Genomic DNA, 20,000 nt, shown 5'->3' with positions numbered 1-20,000 from the left:
GTACAAATGTAGCTCACACACTACAGCTGTGACTACGCTTTTCTTTAGCTTTCTCCTTTATTTTCCTCTGATTCTTTCTTTTCATTATACACGCTCATTACGGCTGTGTAAAAGTAATGGCACCTTCATTAGTATATAAATAAATATTATATAATATAAATATTAAAGTTCCTGCATCACTGGTGTTCTGCTTCACATCGGATCACACAGCCGGAACCTTTCTCTCTCTCTCTCTCTCTCACACACACACACACACACACGCACACACACACACACACACACACACACACACACACACACACATGTCCCATAAATATTTGGACAGTGAGACAGTTTTAGTCATGTGGCCTCTGTCACTAGCAGTACCTCTTCCGGCCGGCAGGTGGGGCTGTTGTCAGTCAGCAGTTCACAAACTTTATAAAGCACCACTGTATAATCATCTCATAGTGCAGGTGATAAATTATATCTTTTTTTTTCAATAACGATGTATAATGTATGTGAACATTACTGCTTTTTGTGAGAGAATTAATCAACATAGGGAAGAACTATTTTTGCCTCTTTCTCCAGCTTCAGCTTCACTACTCTATACGGAACTTCTGAAGTAAACAAGTAAAGTAAACACAAATAAGGAGAAATTCCCGTGCATCATCGTTTTTCTTGTTTCACGAGGTTACATATTTATTTCTGTGTGATAATTGCTTTTTTAGTTTTATAAACTAAGTGACATTCATAACATCATCACAAATCTGAACAGTTGTTAGGCTTTTACTTCATAACTGTTTACTCGTTAGACATTCTTTAAAGTTTTTGCCACTTTTATTTGGCCATGAATGCAGTTCTTACAGGGTTATTTATTTATTTTTTTACACTTATGTCACACCTACAAAAAAGTTTATTTTTCCCATAGATGTCCGACCAGCGGGGTGACTGGCGGTCTTCAAACCATGTCTAAAGACCTACGTTTTAAACTAAAGTACTTAATCTAGCACTTAAATTGAAATTAAATTAAAAATGTGTTTGTGTCTGTGTGCTTTTCTTATGATATTACCTCCTCTACAGAGTGTGTAGTACTCTTACTCCATGACCTACCCAGATAGCAAGGTGACATTGATTCAGTGTTGAAATTCCATCAGAATCATCATTTTGGTTGAGGTTGAATATTCAGTGCTGAATAATATTGAATCAATGTTAATAATGCATTGCGTTTCAGTGTTGAAAAGACAAACAGTGACTCGATGTTGATTTTTGGTCTGCTTCACTTCCCCACTGCTGGGGCTGAGATTTAATGTCAATCCATCCGTCCCTTCATTCACCATGTATAGAATATGCTAATAAAGTGATAAAGATCAATATGTATAACTGACATTTAGAATTAAAACAGAAGCATGATCTAAAACTGTACAATACATTATAATCAGACTATATTCTAAGTGTGTACTGAGTCTGAAGAAGAAGGTGTTTTTCTGTATCTCTGTATTTCCTGTGTACCGAGTTAGAAGAACCCTGTATTTTCTCTGTACAGCAATAAATTAGCAATTAGACATTCACAGAAACTGTGTTTCCAGTCAAAATCTTCTGCAGCTGGCAAACTGATGTCAAAGTCAAAGATAAGACTTCCAGAAGAATGAATAAGTCTGGGACTAAAGCCAGAAAATCATTAAGGTATAAGGGTGAATTTTGGGGCAGAGTAAAAACCGTGTCCTGATAAAAACCTTTCAAACAAATCCAGCTGACGGCACATGCGTCGCAAACGTAAGATATCATATAGACATGTATAATTCATTACGGCAACAGAGGTTGGTTTGTTTTTAGAAAGAAGAGATTAATACCCCACCTACAGATATGTTTACTGTTTCAGAAAAGTATATAAAGGCATGTTTGTGTGTGTGTGTGTGTGTGTGTGTGTGTGTGTGTGTGTGTGTATAATCCAGACTTTCTGTAGACTGTCTCACTGTATTGTTTCAATAAAGTTGGATTATTTTTTTGGCATCTACAAACCCTCTGTCTCTGAAGTTTTTTTACTTAGGATGGAAATGTGTGTTTCTACGAAACACCACGCAAATCGACTGGATGAAATTTAGTCAGCATATTCACGCTCCTCAGAGGATGACCCTGTTTATTCGATGACCGCATGACCCTTACCTCTAGTTCAACAAATTGTGATTTTATGTCCATCTGATTCAGTGTTGGTCCAGTGTTGATTCAGTTTTGATTCAGTGTTGATTCAGTTTTGATTCAGTGTTGGCCTAGTTTTGATTCAGTTTTGATTCAGTGTTGATTCAGTGTTAATTCCGTGGTGGTCTAGTGTTGATTCAGTTTTGATTCAGTGTTGATTCAGTTTTGATTCAGTATTGGTCTAGTGTTGATTCAGTTTTGATTTAGTGTTGATTCAGTGTTGGTCCGGTGTTGGTTCAGTGTTGATTCAGTGTTGATTCAGTTTTGATTCAGTGTTGGTCTAGTGTTGATTCAGTTTTGATTCAGTGTTGATTCAGTGTTGATTCAGTGTTGGTCTAGTCTTGATTCAGTTTTGATTCAGTGTTGGTCTAGTGTTGGTCTAGTGTTGGTCCAGTGTTGATTCGGTGTTGATTCAGTGTTGGTCTAGTGTTGATTCAGTTTTGATTCAGTTTTGATTCAGTGTTGGTCCGGTGTTGGTTCAGTGTTTATTCAGTGTTGATTCAGTGTTGGTCTGGTGTTGGTTCAGTGTTGATTCAGTTTTGATTCAGTGTTGATTCAGTGTTGATTCAGTGTTGGACTGCTGTCTGGGTAGTGAACCAGTATCAAGATGTATTAATTGAATGTAAATGTAAATGTAAATAACTCCACAATAGTAAGAGCAAGCTACACAAGTGTACAGCACAGAACACACTACAGATTAACACACACACATTATTTTACTGTATATCACTGTCAGTTTGAAAACCAGTCATTCCTATTTTACAAAATCAACACAGACAATAAATGGAGAAAAGATCCGTAATCCGTGTGGAGAGTCTTTTTTATTTTATTTAATTTTTTATTATATAATATATCGTTTGTCCATATTTTATTTACTTGTTGTTTGGACATCATTAAATATTTTTCTTACTTCCGCCATCAGTGTGACGTCGCGGTCTCGCTACTCTATAGGAATTTCCGGTGACGTCAGCGCGTCTGGACTCCATTAGAAGCTGCAGCTGTTTGGAGAGAAACAACAACAACAGAAAAAGAAAGGCGACGCTTTCCCCCCCTCACAGACACCGTGGAGTCCTGAACTTGCACCGGTGCCCTTCTCTTTTCCTTCCCCCTTCCCCTCTACCCCCCCGGGAGCTGAGTGTCTCCTGTCCCCGTATCCCTCGCGGGGCATCACGGGCTTCTCACCACGGCCGCTCTCGGTGAGGGAACTCTGGCCTCCGCTTCCTCCTCCTCCGACTCGGACACCGGCGGAGCGTCGCCGCCCCCGCGGAAGAAGCGCCGAGCCTCGGCGGCGGAGGGAGCAGGAGAGCCCGAGGCTTCAGCAGTAGCAGCAGGCCCGGCGGGCCTCTCCGCGGCGCTTTCCGCACGAACTCCCCCGCATCCTCACGCCGTTCACTTCAGCCGCAGCGCCGGCAACAACATGCAGTCCAACGGGGCCGATCAGGGACAGGACTCCGGGCTCAGCTGCCAAAACAATAACGCACAGAACCTAGAGAACGGAGAGAACGGAGAGTGTTCCAGCGGCAGGGGGGAAACGGCGCACTCTAACGGGCTCCTCTCCGGATCCGGTACCGGGAACAACACGGCCCAGACCGGGACTCCTGCGCTCTTATCCTCCGGGTCCGGGTCCTTAAAGAAGCAAAAACGCCTTTCACAGTCTGAGGAGGATGTGATCCGACTCATAGGGCAACATCTGCACGGACTGGGGCTGAAGTAAGTGTCCGTGCACAACAAAGCACCTTTTATTGATTAAAGATTACACATCTGTTATAATAATAATAATAATAATAATAATAATTTTAATAATAACCACAGAGAGGGTGAGAGCTTGAAAGCCTGCGTTTTGACACAAACATGGGGGATGGGGAGGAAGAGAAAAGAGAAAGAGGGTCCATTTTGCACAATACACACACACTCTCTCTCTCACACACACACACACACTCTGCAGTGTGTTATTAATCTCTCATTACACCATTATAGACTCCTAATTTAGGTTAAAAAGTACTTCATCATCATCATCATCACTGCGCCTGTGCGTTCATCCCCAAAACGCATGACATCAGCGTGTAGTCCAGGCGAAAGTGCGTGATCCACATGGCAGACGCACGGAGGGAGGAGGAGCGGTGTGTTCAGGATTGCGTAAATGAGAAAAGCAGGTTCTGCAAGTTAAACCCCTGAACGCGCTCGGAGACACGGCAGGAACGTTTGCACCTCGGGGTTTCAGTCAGCAGCTCCGGAGATCCAGTCCAGCGCTCCTCCTGATTTCTCTCCCCAGCTGAACTTCCTGTGCGTCAGCGTGCGTTCACGTGTACTGTATACGTTTATCGAACGAGCGTATTCGTTTACACGAGAAACGCGGCGTCTGAAAATCCGAAACACGTCCGTACCAGACAAGAAATGTCTTCGGATCGGACGTGCTCACCTGCGACGTTCTCACCTGCGACGTTCTCACCTGCGACGTGCTCACCTGCGACGTGCTCACCTGCGACGTGCTCACCTGCGACGTTATGTACGGATCACTCGAACACGTATCGTCCGCGTAGTTCTCTCACCTGCGCACCGATTTAATCAGCATTTCAAAGTGAGGCTTTGTGGAAGAAATAAATTAAGACGTATAGAACTCGCCGTTCAAGCAGGACAAAAGTAATGGCGCCCTGTAACAGGAGGAGGAGGTGCATTGGCCGAGCTGCGTTACTGGAAGGGTTAGCGCACGTCGCACCGTTTAGTCACGTTTTGTGAGCTATTGTGGAGTTTTGTGGGTGTGGCTAAATGGAAACATAACATGAACACGCTTAGATTTTTAGTTTGGTTTGCCTACAAAAACATTTAGGAAAGTTCCCATGGTAACGTAGCTGATGGAGTGTAACATGAGCACTCGTGCACATGGGTAATTCAGCGGTTTATATTAAACTAGCACCAGAACCATAGTGTTTAATAATTCGTTTTTAACGTGACACTGCTTCCTGTTCTGCTACATTCCTCTGTTCTGAGGGTAACTTCTCAGGAAAAGACGATTCCCCGATCTGTTCATAAACGCTGAAACCCGGCGACTCTACACCGTCACACATCTGACCGAACACACCGCAGTGGCAGATCCGCTGCTAAACACCAGTCAGGAGAGGGTGTGACATCATTAGACACAGGAGCCAATCAGAGTTCAGTATGTAAATGAAGACCATGCAGCACCGGGGAAAGGGGTGTGGCCTTTTTGTGTTAATGCAAATTCTGCTGATTTCAGAGCTGAAGGTTTTCACTGAAGTGAGACGCAGTGAACAAACACACTGATGTATATAATGCATATGTAACGGCGATGATCCTCGTGTGTGTGTGTGTGTGTGTGTGTGTGTAAATGCTGAGTATAATGAGAGAACACTGCAGCACCACAGCAATGATGTCAACACACACACACAGACACACACACACAGTTAACATGGTGCAGTAACATTAATGTACTGATGTAGTGACAAACATGTGATTCAACAAGCGCTCTACCTGTCTCGCTCTCTGTCTCTCTCTCTACCTGTCTTACACCCTCTGTATCTCTCTCTTTCTGCACCTGTCTTTCTCCATGCTTGTTTTTTTTCTGTACCTGTCTCTCTCGCTGTACCTGTCTCTCTCTCTCGTGCTGTACCTGTCTTACTCTCTCTCTCCTCTCTTGCTGTACCTGTGTCTCTCTATTTTTCTGTCTCTCTCTCTCTTGCTGTGTCTCTCTCTCGCTGTGTCTCTCTCTCTCTCTCTCTCTCTGTACCTGTGTCTCTCTCTGTGCAGTCAGACAGTGGATCTGTTGATGCAGGAGTCGGGCTGTAGGCTGGAACACCCCGCTGCTACCAAGTTCAGAAACCACATCATGGCGGGAGAGTGGGACAAGGTGTGTGTGTGTGTGTGTGTGTGTGTGTGTGTGTGTGTGTGTGTGTGTGTGTGCAGAGATTATAACCTAAAGTGAGTGTAGTAAATGTGAAATGCTGAACTGTCTCTCCTGTGTGTGTGTGTGTGTGTGTGTGTGTGTGTGTGTGTGTGTGTGTGTGCGCGCGTGCGTAGGCGGAAAATGACCTCAGCGAGCTCAAAGGCCTGATGCATTCACCCAACGCTATTGTGGTAGGATACACACACACACACACACTCACTCTCTGGAACCCTTCTCTGTGTGTGTGTGTGTGTGTGTGTGTGTGTGGGGTTGAATGATGGATGTAGAAGCTCTGTGTTTTTTTTTTTCTGGAACGCAGGACCTCATAGTCCAAAATGTGAGCACGTTAGCATGATTAGCATTTCTACCTCAGATACAGCCCCCTCCGTAACTATAGGAACACAGGGCCAGTTCATGTGTTTCTGCTGTAGACTGAAGACGTCTGGGTTTGAGATCAAAAGATGAAGATGGGAAGAGAGTTTAGAGTTTCAGCTTTTATTTCCTGGTATTTATATGTAGACGCGTTTGACGAAATAGAACACGGCACATTTTTGTGTCAGACCACCCAATTTGTAGGTGAGCAAAAATATTAGGTGTTTCTTGTTACCCGGGTGTGTCCTGTTAGATTCAATGTTTAAACAATAAATAGCTCTGAACATCTACTCTTGGTTTGAGTCCTGGGTTTCAGCTGTGAACGCATTTGTTGTTAAAAAGGGTAAACCAACATGAAGACCAGAGAGCTGTCTCTGGGAGAAAAACAAGCCAATGGGTCAGCCAAAGGAAAACAACATCTGATGACAGAAACATTGTGAGAGCTGTGAAGAAAAACCCAAAAACACCAGTCAGTGACATCACCAACAACCTCCACAGGGCAGGGTGAAGGTCTCACAATCCAGCGTTCAGAGAAGAGCAGAAATATAGAGGAAACACCACAAGGTGCAGACCGCTCTTCAGCAGTAAGAGTCAGAAATCCAGACTGGAATTCACAAAGAAATACAGAGATGAGCCTCAGAAGTTCTGGAACCAAGATGAACCTCTACCAAAGTGATGGAAAGACCAAAGTGTGGAGAAAGAAAGGATCTGCTCATGATCCAGAACATACGAGCTGATCTGTGGAACATGGTGGAGGTAGCGTCATGGCTCGGGCTCGCACGGCTGCTTCTGGAACGTTCTCACTGATCTTTATTGATGATGAACTCATGATGGAGCAGCAGAGTGAATTCAGAAGTAAACTAAACAGCTGAAATCCTAAAATCATCTCCATCTTTTGATCTCAAACCCAAATGTTCCAATAGTTTTGGAGGGACCTCACAGGAGCGTTAGCGTGTTTGCAGCGTTATGTCCTGGATTAGTGATGCCAGTAATCAATTGTGCTTGTGTTGTTTAATATGAAGAATTTTATTGGCTGCTGGAAAAATAAAGTGTGTGTGTGTGTGTGTGTGTGTGTAGCGGATGAAGTTTCTCCTCCTGCAGCAGAAGTATCTGGAGTATTTGGAGGACGGGAAAGTTCTGGAAGCATTACAGGTGTTGAGAGGAGAACTGACTCCACTCAAGTACAACACGGACCGAATCCACATCCTCAGCGGGTAATCTATCCCCCACCCGCCCTCACTCGCCCCCACCCGCCCTCACCCACCCGGGGGGGGTGTGATTGAGTACTTCAGCTGCGTGTGATTGGCCGACGTTTTTCCGCATATCGAGTCATCACTCAGTAATACACAAAATAAACGAGTCTTCTTTTTTCCCCTGCTAAAGAAACCGCTATTATTAGATTAGCTAATCTGCATATGAATCTGTAAAGATCGTCAGTCGCGTAGGTGTTCTGAGCTCTCCGATATCGAAGCTCCGCCCCCTTGTCGGTGTGCCGTCGTCTTGATACCGTTTTCTGATTATTATTAGATTTAAACTGCTTCTTGCGTGTACGGGTGACCTGCGGGCGCTCGGCGGGCGGGGGAAGCTGCTGCTCGTCTGTTTTCCTCCAGATTCAGACTCCGGAGAAGCGTACACGCCCGCTTTATTACTGGATTACTGTATGTAACGATTTGTTCCCCCTAGAATAAGACGCGTGTAAACTTTTCCGAGGTCGAAATCGTACCTGTTTTGATGACATCATACAGTAACCTGTCGCACCTCGTGCAGGTATCTGATGTGCAGTCACGCCGAGGACCTGAGAGCCAAAGCCGAGTGGGAGGGGAAAGGAGTGAGCTCACGCTCCAAACTGCTCGATAAACTACAGAGTGAGAACACCCCCACACACACACACACACACACACACACACACACACTCTCTTTATCCACAGTGTAGGTGATACAGGAGATACTATAGATGCTATATTTGTAATTTTAATGTGTGTGTAGCGTACCTCCCCCCCTCGGTGATGCTGCCCCCCCGGAGGTTACACACACTCCTGCGTCAGGCCGTGGAGTTACAGAGAGACCGCTGCCTTTATCACAACACCAAGACGGACAACAGCCTCGACTCTGTTTCACTGCTGCTGGACCACGTGTGCAGCAGGTACACACACACACACACACACACACACACACACACACACACACACACACACACACACACACACGGATATACGAAGTTGCTTGTGGGCGTGGCCGGTCCAACATATATTTAGTTCTGATGAGACATGTTAGTAGCTGTATTTTATATAATGATGAATGAAGTAAGGCCTGCGTGTAGCGCACGTGTGGAGAAGATGGGCGTTCACCTGTCGCTCCCCCCCACCCCGCTGACCTCATTCCCTGTCTTGCGTGTGTCTGTCTCTTCACCGTTCAGGAAGCAGTTCCCCTGTTACACTCAGCAGATTCTGACCGAACACTGTAACGAGGTTTGGTTCTGCAAGTTCTCTAACGACGGCACCAAACTCGCCACCGGATCCAAAGACACCACCGTGATCGTGTGGCAGGTGGACCCGGTGCGTACTCGCCTGTCCCGTCGGTCTGTATGATCCGTCACTGAGGCGTGTCCGACACTGACCGCGGTCTCCTGTCTGCCCCCCCCTCTGTAACAGGACACACACCAGCTGAAGTTGTGGAGAACGTTGGAAGGTCACGCGTACGGAGTGTCTTACCTGGCCTGGAGTCCTGATGACGTGTACCTCATCGCCTGCGGCCCAGACGACTGCTCGGAACTCTGGCTCTGGAACGTACAGGTAACGCTATCTCCCAGGGGCTCTATTCTGTTACCTGTCCTCCAGGTAACTCCGCCCTCGGGTAGACTATTCCCCAAACCTGGCCCCAGGCAGCACTGCTTCCAGATGCTCTATAGATTTACCTTCCCTCCAGGTAACACAGCTTCTAGAGGCGTTATATTGTTACTCCTTCAGGTGTTCTATACCCTTACCTGTCCTCGAAGTAACCCCCAGGTGGTCAGTCCTTGTTACCTGTTCAGGTAAATCCACCCCCAAGTGGTCCGTAATCCGTACTTGTGCTTACCAGAACTCCACCTCAGAACTCATTTTATGTTAGCTGAGCTGCAGGTGCTACTCTGCCTGTAAAGGTGCTACACTGCTACTGCTCATGTCTGTGTCGTCTGTTTAGTGTACAGTAGCCTGTTGTGTTAAAGGTGAGTGTTGTCACCCCCTGGTGTTCAGACAGGTGAACTGCGTACGAAGATGAGCCAGTCTCACGAGGACAGTCTGACCAGTGTCGCCTGGAACCCCGACGGCAAGCGGTTCGTTACAGGAGGACAGCGGGGACAGTTCTACCAATGCGTGAGTTCCTTTCGTCCATCTCCACCATCCTTTCACCTGTCCGTATGTCTCTCCGTATATTTTTCTCCCGTTCCTCGGAGTGTTCGTATCTGCCGGGTTTAACGTCTTTCTGTATCAGGACCTGGACGGTAACCTGGTGGACTCCTGGGAGGGAGTGCGTGTTCAGTGTTTATGGTGTGTGAGCGACGGCCGAACGGTTTTGGCCTCCGATACACACCAACGCATCCGCGCCTACAACTTCGAGGACCTGACCGACAGAAACATGTAATCATCATCCTCACCTTTAATGATTTCAGCATTGGGTTTCTCCCGAAGATGAACACTGCACCTGTTCCAGGTCTAGATGAAGTAACCCGTTAGCGGTGTTTGATATTTGATGGGTTTGATGGGTTTTTCTCTCATGCAGAGTTCAGGAGGATCATCCGGTCATGTCTTTCACCGTCTCTAAGAACGGACGATTAGCTTTGTTAAATGTAGCAACTCAGGTGAGCGTTAATTACAGATAATGTGGGTTGTTGTGGGGTTTTTTTTTTTTAAACAATAGTGATGTTGGTGTGTTTGATATTGCTCGGCTTCTCTGTACAGGGGGTTCATCTCTGGGACCTGCAGGACCGTGTGTTGGTGAGGAAGTATCAGGGAGTGACGCAGGGCTTCTACACCATCCACTCCTGCTTCGGCGGCCATAACGAGGACTTCATCGCCAGCGGCAGTGAAGGTACGCAGTGGAGCTTCTGCAGCTGTCAGACAGTCTGAGTTTTTTTTTGTTTTTTTTTGTTTATCTAATGTGGTTTTGGTTTAACATGACCAGCCAGGTTACTGTGTGTGTGTGTGTGTGTGTGTGTGTGTGTGTGTGTGTGTGTGTGTGTGTCAGATCATAAGGTGTATATTTGGCACAAGCGTAGCGAGCTGCCCATAGCTGAGCTAACGGGACACACTCGCACTGTGAACTGTGTTAGCTGGAACCCGTGTGTGCCGAGTCTGATGGCCAGCGCTTCAGACGATGGCACCGTTCGAGTGTGGGGCCCCGCCCCCTTCCTCCACGCACAGGAAGTGGACGCTTTCAACGGTAATGCTTGCTCACTGATCACGGAACACTATGCACTAACATCTGGAGCGGTTACACTGAGATCTCTCTCTCTCTCTCTCGCTCTTACTGTCTCTATTTATATCTGAGTCTCTCTGTCCTTTCCTCTCCCGCTCACACTTCAGTTTTAACAGGGGACACTGTCCCAGAGCAGCTTTACAGAAATATATATATTCAGGATATAGATTTTAAACGTATGAATTTGTCCCTAAAGAGCAGACAGAGGCGAGGGTGGTGAGGAAAAACTCCCAGAGATGATATGAGGAAGAAACCTCGAGAGGATCCAGTGCAGTTTTGTAAACAGGAAATTCATTGTAGTTTTCACATGAAGTCTGTTCTGTTGAACTGTTCATATTAATTACAGTCCAAAGCATCGTCATGGTTTTTATAAAGTGGTACCATCCTCAGTAATCTCATGGTGAGTGATTTCCAACTGATGAGAACTCCAACCAGAAGTAGTGCATCAGGAGGGATCAGGCAGGTCCGGAGAGCAGAAGGGGTCAGGATCACTGGCATCTCAGGAGCATCATGTGTAGCTCGACAGAAAGAGAGAGAGAGGGAGAGATTATTAGGTATGGTTATTGTCCTGTAATGTTGAAGGACAGTGTACTATGTGTGAGTGAAAGCAGGGACTCTGGAAAGACTAGCTATGACCTCATAACTAAAAGGGAGAACCAGAAGGGAACACAGACATGAGGGATCTCTGGGACATAATGCAGCCAGACACTCCACCATCAACACACCTGGGTGAAGGTGTGAAAGTGGAAGAGCGACAGCATCCAAACAGCCCAGTTCACCACAACACTCTATACCTGTGATCCTCTAGATCTGCTCCTTTACCTAAGAACAAAACTATTCACAAAAGCTTGAGTAAACAAATACGTTTTAAGCCTGGACTTAAACACTGAGACTGTGTCTGAGTCCCGAACACTAATAGGAAGACTGTTCCATAACTGTGGGGCTCTATAAGAGAAAGCTCTTCCCCCTGCTGTAGCCTTCGCTATTCCAGGTACCAACAAATAGCCTGCACTTTTTGATCTCATTAGGCGTGGTGGAGCATAAGAGATCAGAAGTTCTCTCAGGTACTGTGGCGCGAGACCGTTTAGTGCTTTATCGGTCAATAATAGTATTTTATAATCAGTGTGAGATTTCACTGGGAGCCAGTGCAGTGTGGATAAGATCGGGGTGATGTGTCGTATCTTCTGGTTCTAGTTAGGACTCTAGCAGCTGCATTCTGGACTAACTGGAGTTTGTTTATGCTCCTACTGGAACATCCAGACAGTAAGGCGTTACAGTAATCTAATCTAGAGGTGACGAAAGCATGAACTAGTATTTCCGCATCATGTAGTGACAATATGTTTCTTATCTTTGAAATATTTCTGAGATGAAAGAAGACTATCCTAGTAATATTATCTACATGAGCGTCAGATGATGGGCTGGAGTCAATAATCACTCCAAGGTCTTTTACTGCTGCACATGATGAAACAGAAAGAACATCCAGAGTTACTGTGAGATCAGAAAGATTACTTCTAGCTACACGTGGTCCTGGTCCAAGTTCTTCTGTCTTATCAGAATTAAGTAAAAGGAAGTTAATAATCATCCAACGTCTAATGTCCTTTACACATTCCTCAACTTTACTGAGCTGCTGTCTGTCCTCTGGCTTCGCTGAAACATACAGCTGTGTGTCATCAGCATAACAGTGGAAGATCATTCCATGTTTACGAATAATTTGACCTAGGGGTAGCGTATATAAAGTAAAGAGCAGTGGGCCTAAAACAGAACCCTGTGGAACTCCAAAAGTAACCTCGGTATGCGCGAAGTCTCCGTTTACATCTACGAACTGATAACGATCGGTCAGATAAGACCTGAGCCAGGAGAGGACTGTTCCCTTAATACCAACAACATTTTCTAATCTATCAAGTAGAATAGTGTGATCTATAGTATCACAAGCTGCACTAAGGTCGAGTAACACAAGCAGCGAGACACAACCCTGATCAGAGGTCAGTAGAAGGTCATTTACCACTTTAACTAACGCTGTCTCTGTGCTATGATGAGGTCTAAATCCTGATACAGTTCATGAATGTACACTTCTCTCTGTTTCTCTCTTTATTTCTCTCTTCTATCTGTCTCACTCTCTGTCTGTCTGTCTCTCCACAGAGAACTGCAGTAACATGGACAGTTGATGATGAAGTCCATTTCGGAGAAACAATCAAAAATATGTAAAGAACCGATTCCACGTCAAGAACAAACGAACAAAAGCAGAACAGACAATACTGAGTATCAACCTGCGCCAGCGCGCGCACGCGTGTGTGTGTGTGTGTGAGAGAGAGAGTGAGTGAGTGAGTGTGTGTGTGTGTGTGTGTGTGTGTGAGAGAGAGAGAGTGTGTGTGAGTGTGTATGTGTGAGTAAGTGTTCGAGAGCTCAAAATCGCCACGGTGACTGAAGCTATCTCCGTGGCAACCCAACAAACGTGCTGGTTTTCTGAGCATTAGGAAAACGAGAGATGGAGGGATGAGGGGGTAAAAAATAGTCTTACTTTCTCTTCCCTTGTTCATCACGCACACAATAACTGTTCTTTAGTTCTTTTTTATTTTTCTTTAAAAATCTTATTAACAAGCAGTTTATATGGTTACACCTCCTTCTCACTGTCTCATCCCTCCATCCATCTTTTCTTTCGCTGATTCCCTCAGCGCTGACAGGGTCAGGGGTCAGAGGTTGCAAGTTGGTGGTTGCGCTTTTGGTTTGACGAACGTGTGTGTGTGTGTGTGTGTGTGTGTGTGTGTGTAGGAAGAGGAGGAATAGTTTTAATCTGATTCAGAGCCCCGCTGAGACCTTCATCTGTGGAACAACAAAAAAAGACGCCGTTTTTGTAACGTTATTGTTTTAAAAAAAATAATAAAAATGAGGGCTGTATTATTATTATTATTATTATTATTATTATTATTATTATTTTTATTTTTTTTGGACCTTTTTTCTTGGCTTAAACATATGAAATTTAAAATAGCCTTACCTGTGAAGACGGGGTGGAAGTGCAAAATAATAAATCCACATCTACTGTGACCCTTCAACTGTCAGTGGACATGCCCACTATGGTGGGTGTGGTCCTGCCTGTGCTGTCATCACAGAACGCCCCTCAAGGATCCCATTTATGTTCACATGTACTAAAAACACTTTTTCAGTGTAACGCTCGCCAGCTAACTATACAGAACACCTGTTATTTAGCTAGCTGTTTGTTTAGCTAACATCCTCCAACTCGTCACACTAGCTAGCTTAGTAATTAGCAAATGAGCTAGCTTTAGCAAACAGCTAAAAAAAAAACATTTAAAGATTCATACTTTTCCCTTTTCATTCTGGCGTGTGGATAAACGTGAGTGATTTCAGACAATTATCAAAGGCTGTGACCTCAGGAGGGGGCGGGGCCACCACGTTCACTACACTGGCTTATGATTGGACCCAGTGCACTTCCTGTGTGGTCTGCATTGATATTCTTGCAGCCCCTTCTCATATATCTAGATCTACACAGCAAAGCTCCGCCCATAAATTCAAATTTGTCAAATGGCTCTGCCTCTAAAATCTCTCTAATCTGTGTCCCTGTTCCTGGAATGCTTCCTCACTTATGACCTATGCAGCAAAGCCCTGCCCCCCAAGGAATTCTTTTGAACAAGTCTGCAAAACTCCGCCCCTAGTTCCTTTTTATAGACCTAGCAAACCTTTTCTAGGCTGAACAAGACTCCAAAGCCACACCCCTTCAATTTATGGACAAATTTAAATAAAGGCATTCCTTTTTTAGCACTAATCTCATTTATGACCTATGCAACAAAGCCCCTCCCCAAATATACAAAGCTCCGCCCTCTCTTCACCAGTTCTCGTGAACAGGCATGGTTCATAGAGTTGCCCCGCCCCTTTGTTTGTGTTCCTGTTTGAGGAACGCTTCCTCGTTTATGACCTATGCAGCAAAGCCCCGCCCCCAAAAAAAGCATTTCACATAAAGCCCCGCCCCCGTTTGATTTCCAGTTGGCGCGGTGTAAAGGGGAATTAGTCATGTTGCACTACATATCCGAGCGTATTTTAGCCATTGTGATATTTCTGCCATAAACGCTGGTTTTGGTGAAATCTGCCAACATGCTGGAAACTTCTAACATGGGAAGAGTGTTAGTTTGTTTGAATTTTCATGCTGTTGGCTCGCTGTGTTTACCTTTAGGTACATAAAGACATTTTTCAAGCAGTAACATTTTTTATTCAGAGTTCAGAGCTTTCAATCCCCCCCCCCCCCCCCCCCCCTTTTTTTGAGGAAACAATATTTACTATGGACTGATAGTAATGAATTTTCTGTTTTTATTACATTTTTGTTATGTTTTTTTGGGTTATGATTTTTTAAATTTTTGTTTGTGTTTTTTTTTGGTTGATCCTTTATCCCTGTATTATCATATTAAACTATAACCAGCCAAATCGTCTCCTCGTTATTCATTTTATTATGATTTAACATTGATCATTTTTGTTCCTTTTCTGCTTTGTTGCATTCATGTCATTTTTATTAACATTACTTGATAACTTCTAAGTGCACTATGGAGTGAGCAGAGCTCAATGAGACGCGCCGAGGCAATATGTCGTGTTTGGATGTGAGATTTTTCTTCCTGTATGTGCCATTTAAAGAAATTTAAAAGAAAAAAAAAAGATAGGTTTTGTACTTTAAACAGTTTTACATCCTGTACAGAAGGAGAGGTGTGTTTGTTTTTTCCTTAAAGGGTTTAAATGGAATTTGATAAGAGGTATTTTCACCTCGGCTTGACTGTTTAAGCCACGCCCATTTTACTTTGGCTCCGCCTTACAATGAAATTCTTTGTGTAAGTGCTATTTCCTTGTTTGTGCCATCAGTGAAATAAAAGACATCTTTAATGGAATTTGGGACGTAGCATTTCAACTAATACATCAAATAAGCTGCTACTCTAAACTCCACCCATGTTGCATTTAGCCCCACCCACAAGTCACTTTTTTTTTTAACCACTGCTCCTTGGATTAAGAGGTGTGTATTTGGTGAAGTTTGTGTGACTATCATAATGTACCCACAATGCATTTCTGCATTAAACCGAAGCTGTTTTTAATCACAAAATGGCGGACGAAGCTGTTTATACGTGTAGCAGCTGCACACTTGAGGCGTGTCGGAGTTACACAATTCCAAGTCATAAGGGGAAGTCATCTACAATCAAACATCCCTCTGCGCTGAAGTTTGCATTTTTAACACAATGCCAACATAAGGACAGAAAAACCTCCGAAAGGAGGGTGGTGTATCTCCATCATCTGAATCCCATCTGAGCTTTATGCAACTTCTCTCCTATGACCTGTTTGGCTTCCCATAAGGCCTTACATTGTGTTGAATAGAGTGTAGGTGTGTGTGTGTGTGTGTGATTTGAGGAAATGATTTGAGTGATTACGTTACGTGTTAAATCTGTTATTTCACATGTGACTGTACTGTTTTGTATTGTTGTGTAGGAGATGTGTTCATTAGGCATATTTTCAATAAAGCTTTCAGGGTTTTGAAAAATGACATGCGCCATGCTAATGACTTCCAACTGAGATATGGAATAATGGAATAATTAGTACATAAATAAAGTGGGTGGGAAAAGAACACCAGATATTGTAATAAACAAAACCTGGCTGCTCTTTGGTCCCTGAATGTTGCGCAAATCCAAAGTTTCTCAGTTTTGTTCATTTGCTTGTGTCTGAACCTGCAGATTTATTTTCTTGAATTAATTAGTGTGCTATTTTAACGACAAAAAGCAGCTGGCCCATCAGCTTGACTAAAGGTATTTAAATTACTGCTTAAACTGATTCACAGATTCATTACTGATTCATGTGCAGTTTTGTAAACACGGTTACGCTCCAAAGTGCAGGAAGTACAAATCTAGTATTAAAATGTTTTTGGCTGAAGAGCAGCTTTTGGCTCTGCTGGGTGAGGGGGGGAAGAGAAGTGTTGGGGGTAGTAACACCTAACCTGAGGTCTAGGGGCAGGGAGATGTCCCTGCCACTGTTCCGTAACCAGGAGACCCTGTTGAGCGGTGGTACCCTGACCCTGCAGCTGACCTGTGCCATATAGAACCAGTGGCACTGAGCATGCATTACCAGTACCAGTGGGTCTTGTCACAGCCTTAGGACGAGCAGGGTAATCCTATAGGCACCAGAGGCGCTCAACATCTACCTGTGTGATTCATTTTAATATAGTTTATTGGTCATTAGAAATGTATTCAGTACAGAAGTAGGCTATTTTTAAAAAATTCTAATCGCTACTACAATGACTAAAAAAATGTTTACAAATGGTTTGAACCACGACAACAAAAATGAAAAACATAACACATTCAGTGTTTTGTATAATGACATACAGATCCAAAACATGATCACAAACTAAATGTCAAAAGAAATACCCTAAAAGTAAACAACTGTAAACACTAATGTGTTAGTGTACAAGAGTTATTTGGTTTGTTTGTTTATTTATTTATTTACAGATAATTGATATAAAAAAAAACATACAACAAAATCAGATAAATATACAAAGAATAAGCGAATACATAAGGAAAAACTTTGCATAAATCAACACCCTACTTGGCCATTTTGGATTCTTTCTACTGGACGCCATTGCGGTTACGTATGAGCGTCAATACGCACTGGGGCGTGACGTCACGACGCACGGCTACGTATTAGCTGTTTAACTGACGGTAGGCGGAAGAGCGCTGCCGTGTTTTCGTCACCCGATCTCGGAGTGACTTCAGGCCGGTGAGAGGAGCTGCCCGTCCGGTCAAACTCTTCCAGGAGGCCCGCGGAGAGCCATGGCGGCTCTGTCGGCTCAGTCTGATGAAGACTGGCAGGACTTTAACGAGTTTACAGCGGCCTCGGACGCCACGTCGGAGCCGGTACACAGTGAGCCGGAGGAGCCGGAGGAGCGGCAGGAGCCGGGGCCTGAGCCGGAATTCTCAGCGTTCTGCTGGGACGTGGAGGACAGTGTGTCCGGGGAGAAGAGCAGCTGGAGCTCCGCGCAGGATCTGGTGCAGGAGTTCGAGCAGAAGCTGAGCTTGTGTTTCAGAAAGAACTTCACAGACACTGAGAACATCTCCGATATCAAACCCATCACCGAGGAGCACTTACTCCGAGAGGACGAGTAAGAGATCTACACTAGTTTAATCATCTCAAATCAGAGCTGAGCAAGCATCAGACACAGAGGCAGCATCAGACACAGGGCCGATATCATCAGACACAGAGCCGATAGCATCAGCCCCAGAGCCGATAGCATCAGACACAGAGCCGATAGCATCAGACACAGAGCCGATATCATCAGACACAGAGGCAGCATCAGACACAGAGACCAAACGTCAGACACGGAGCCGACGTCAAACAGAGACCAAATGTCAGACACAGAGATGAAACATCAGACACAGAGGCGAAGCATCAGACACAGAGGCGAAGCATCAGACACAGGGCCAGCATCAGACACAGGGCCAGCATCAGACACAGACCAAACGTCAGACACAGGGCCAGCATCAGACACAGACCAAACGTCAGACACAGAGCCAGAGTTTCAGCTGAATTTATTATCTGTGCAGTTTTATCATCTATAAAATTTCCATTATTATTATTATTATTATTATTATTATTATTATTATTATTATTAATCACTCTGTCTGATCTGTTGGAAAAGTTCATGTTGTGGCATCATGTGTTGGTTTGTCTGATTTTTGCAGACATGTAAACATTTCACACTGTGCACTTTATATATTTATATACGGACCCGGCAGAACCCAGAACCGGTTCACCTTCTGGATCGGACCTTGAGAGTTTTGGGTAAAACTTACTAAACCGATCACATCGGCCAAATTTCTCTGTCCTGGATTTTCAAATCTGATCTCGCCAAGTCTAATGTACGGACCTAATCTGAACTTTAGGTTACAAATCCGATTTCACCAAGTTTAGTTTACAAATCTGATCTCGCCAAATTTAGCGTAAAAATCTGATCTTGCCAAATTTAGCGTAAAAATCTGATCTCGCCAAATTTAGCGTAAAAATCTGATCTCGCTATGATCTTCGCTATGAGTGCGACCTTGCCGAGTCTGCAGTACAGAGTTTATTATTCGAGTCTGATCTCATCAAGTTTAGTTTACACATTTGGCTTAATCAAGTTTAGAACAAAAATCTGATCTCGCTGTGTTTAGTATGTGAGTGTGACCTTGCAGCATGTAACGTACAAATCTGATCTCGACAAGCTTAACTTATGAATCTGATCTAGTTGAGTTCATTGCGGATGTTCAACTCTAGTTGTGCCAGTTTTAGTGGAAGAATGACGTCGTGGTTGGTGTTCGCCGGATGAATCAGACATCCCAAAGCTTGATCTGATCTCCCGACGTTTGCAGCTGCATTAGACCTGCTGAAGCTCTCTGGCTGACTCATCGCTTGAGTTTTAGTGTGAAGATTTAGAGCAGATATTCTGGAGTCCGATCTCCTGGAGAATAACGCAGCGTTGTGTTGGTGGTCGGGTGCAGATGGAGACGCTGGAGTGTTACTGTAGGTTTACTTTATTTACACGTGTAAACAACTTCATCGGCAGTTTTAAAAGGGAAACTGGCAGTTAGAGGGCGGAGTCAGATCGGATCTTATTGTGTAAGTGTGTGTGAGAGAGTGAGACAGCTGAGTCACTTAGTCAGTGTCTCACTCCTTTTATCCGTCTCACTCACTCTGGTGTGTGTGTGTGTGTGTGTGTGTGTGTGTGTGTGTGTGTGTGTGTGTGTGTGTGTGTGTGTGTGTGTGTGTGTGTGTAGACGTGTGCAGACTCGCTGCAGTGTTTGTTTCCTGTTGAGCTTATTTTTAGTCCCAGATGTACAGATGAGTGTGTGCGAGTGTGTTGGAGGATCTTTGTTGGGTTTCTGGTCTGAAGGTCTGTCTAGTTTCCCTACACCGGGGTCTGTTTTGGGTTCTTGCGGGTTCATTTTAAGAACTGAACGTCTCTGTGATGTCACGTAGCTGCTGTAGTCCCTCTTCTGATCTGATCATCTGCATGGAGAATGTTCCAGAAGTTATTAGTATTTATTTACTCCTCTACTACATGGAATAGTTCAACTGTATGTTGTTCCTT

At 44.4% G+C, this 20,000-nt stretch overlaps 3 protein-coding genes across 4 annotated transcripts in view; all 3 read left to right on the top strand.

The window, feature by feature from the left end:
* Positions 1-115, top strand: part of LOC108275460 (adenylate cyclase type 3) — a 22,317-nt gene extending 22,202 nt beyond the window's left edge. The window contains exon 20 of the mRNA XM_053685802.1: positions 1-115. This exon is cut by the window's left edge and continues 549 nt beyond it. The gene's annotated coding sequence lies outside the window, so the exon portion shown is untranslated.
* Positions 116-3,138: 3,023 nt separating this feature from the next.
* wdr26b (WD repeat domain 26b) lies at positions 3,139-15,786 on the top strand. Its single transcript, XM_017451455.3, has 14 exons — positions 3,139-3,885; positions 5,941-6,040; positions 6,211-6,267; positions 7,526-7,662; positions 8,216-8,313; positions 8,435-8,591; positions 8,865-9,003; positions 9,100-9,240; positions 9,682-9,801; positions 9,920-10,065; positions 10,208-10,286; positions 10,387-10,516; positions 10,673-10,867; positions 13,043-15,786. The coding sequence occupies exons 1-14, from the start codon at positions 3,593-3,595 to the stop codon at positions 13,066-13,068; spliced, it is 1,818 nt and encodes a 605-aa protein (XP_017306944.1). The 5' UTR covers positions 3,139-3,592; the 3' UTR covers positions 13,069-15,786.
* Positions 15,787-17,588: 1,802 nt separating this feature from the next.
* fez2b (fasciculation and elongation protein zeta 2b) overlaps positions 17,589-20,000 on the top strand; it is a 7,385-nt gene continuing 4,973 nt past the window's right edge. The window contains exon 1 of one of the 2 annotated variants that reach the window (XM_053686080.1): positions 17,589-18,035. In XM_053686080.1, coding sequence (XP_053542055.1) covers positions 17,707-18,035 — 329 coding nt within the window. In that variant the 5' untranslated portion in view covers positions 17,589-17,706. The remainder of the gene's footprint in view (positions 18,036-20,000) is intronic. The other variant, XM_053686076.1, reaches the window with a different exon arrangement.

Source organism: Ictalurus punctatus, chromosome 2 (assembly GCF_001660625.3).
Source record: "Ictalurus punctatus breed USDA103 chromosome 2, Coco_2.0, whole genome shotgun sequence".
NCBI lineage: Eukaryota > Metazoa > Chordata > Actinopteri > Siluriformes > Ictaluridae > Ictalurus > Ictalurus punctatus.
This window is presented reverse-complemented; position numbering and strand designations above follow the sequence as displayed.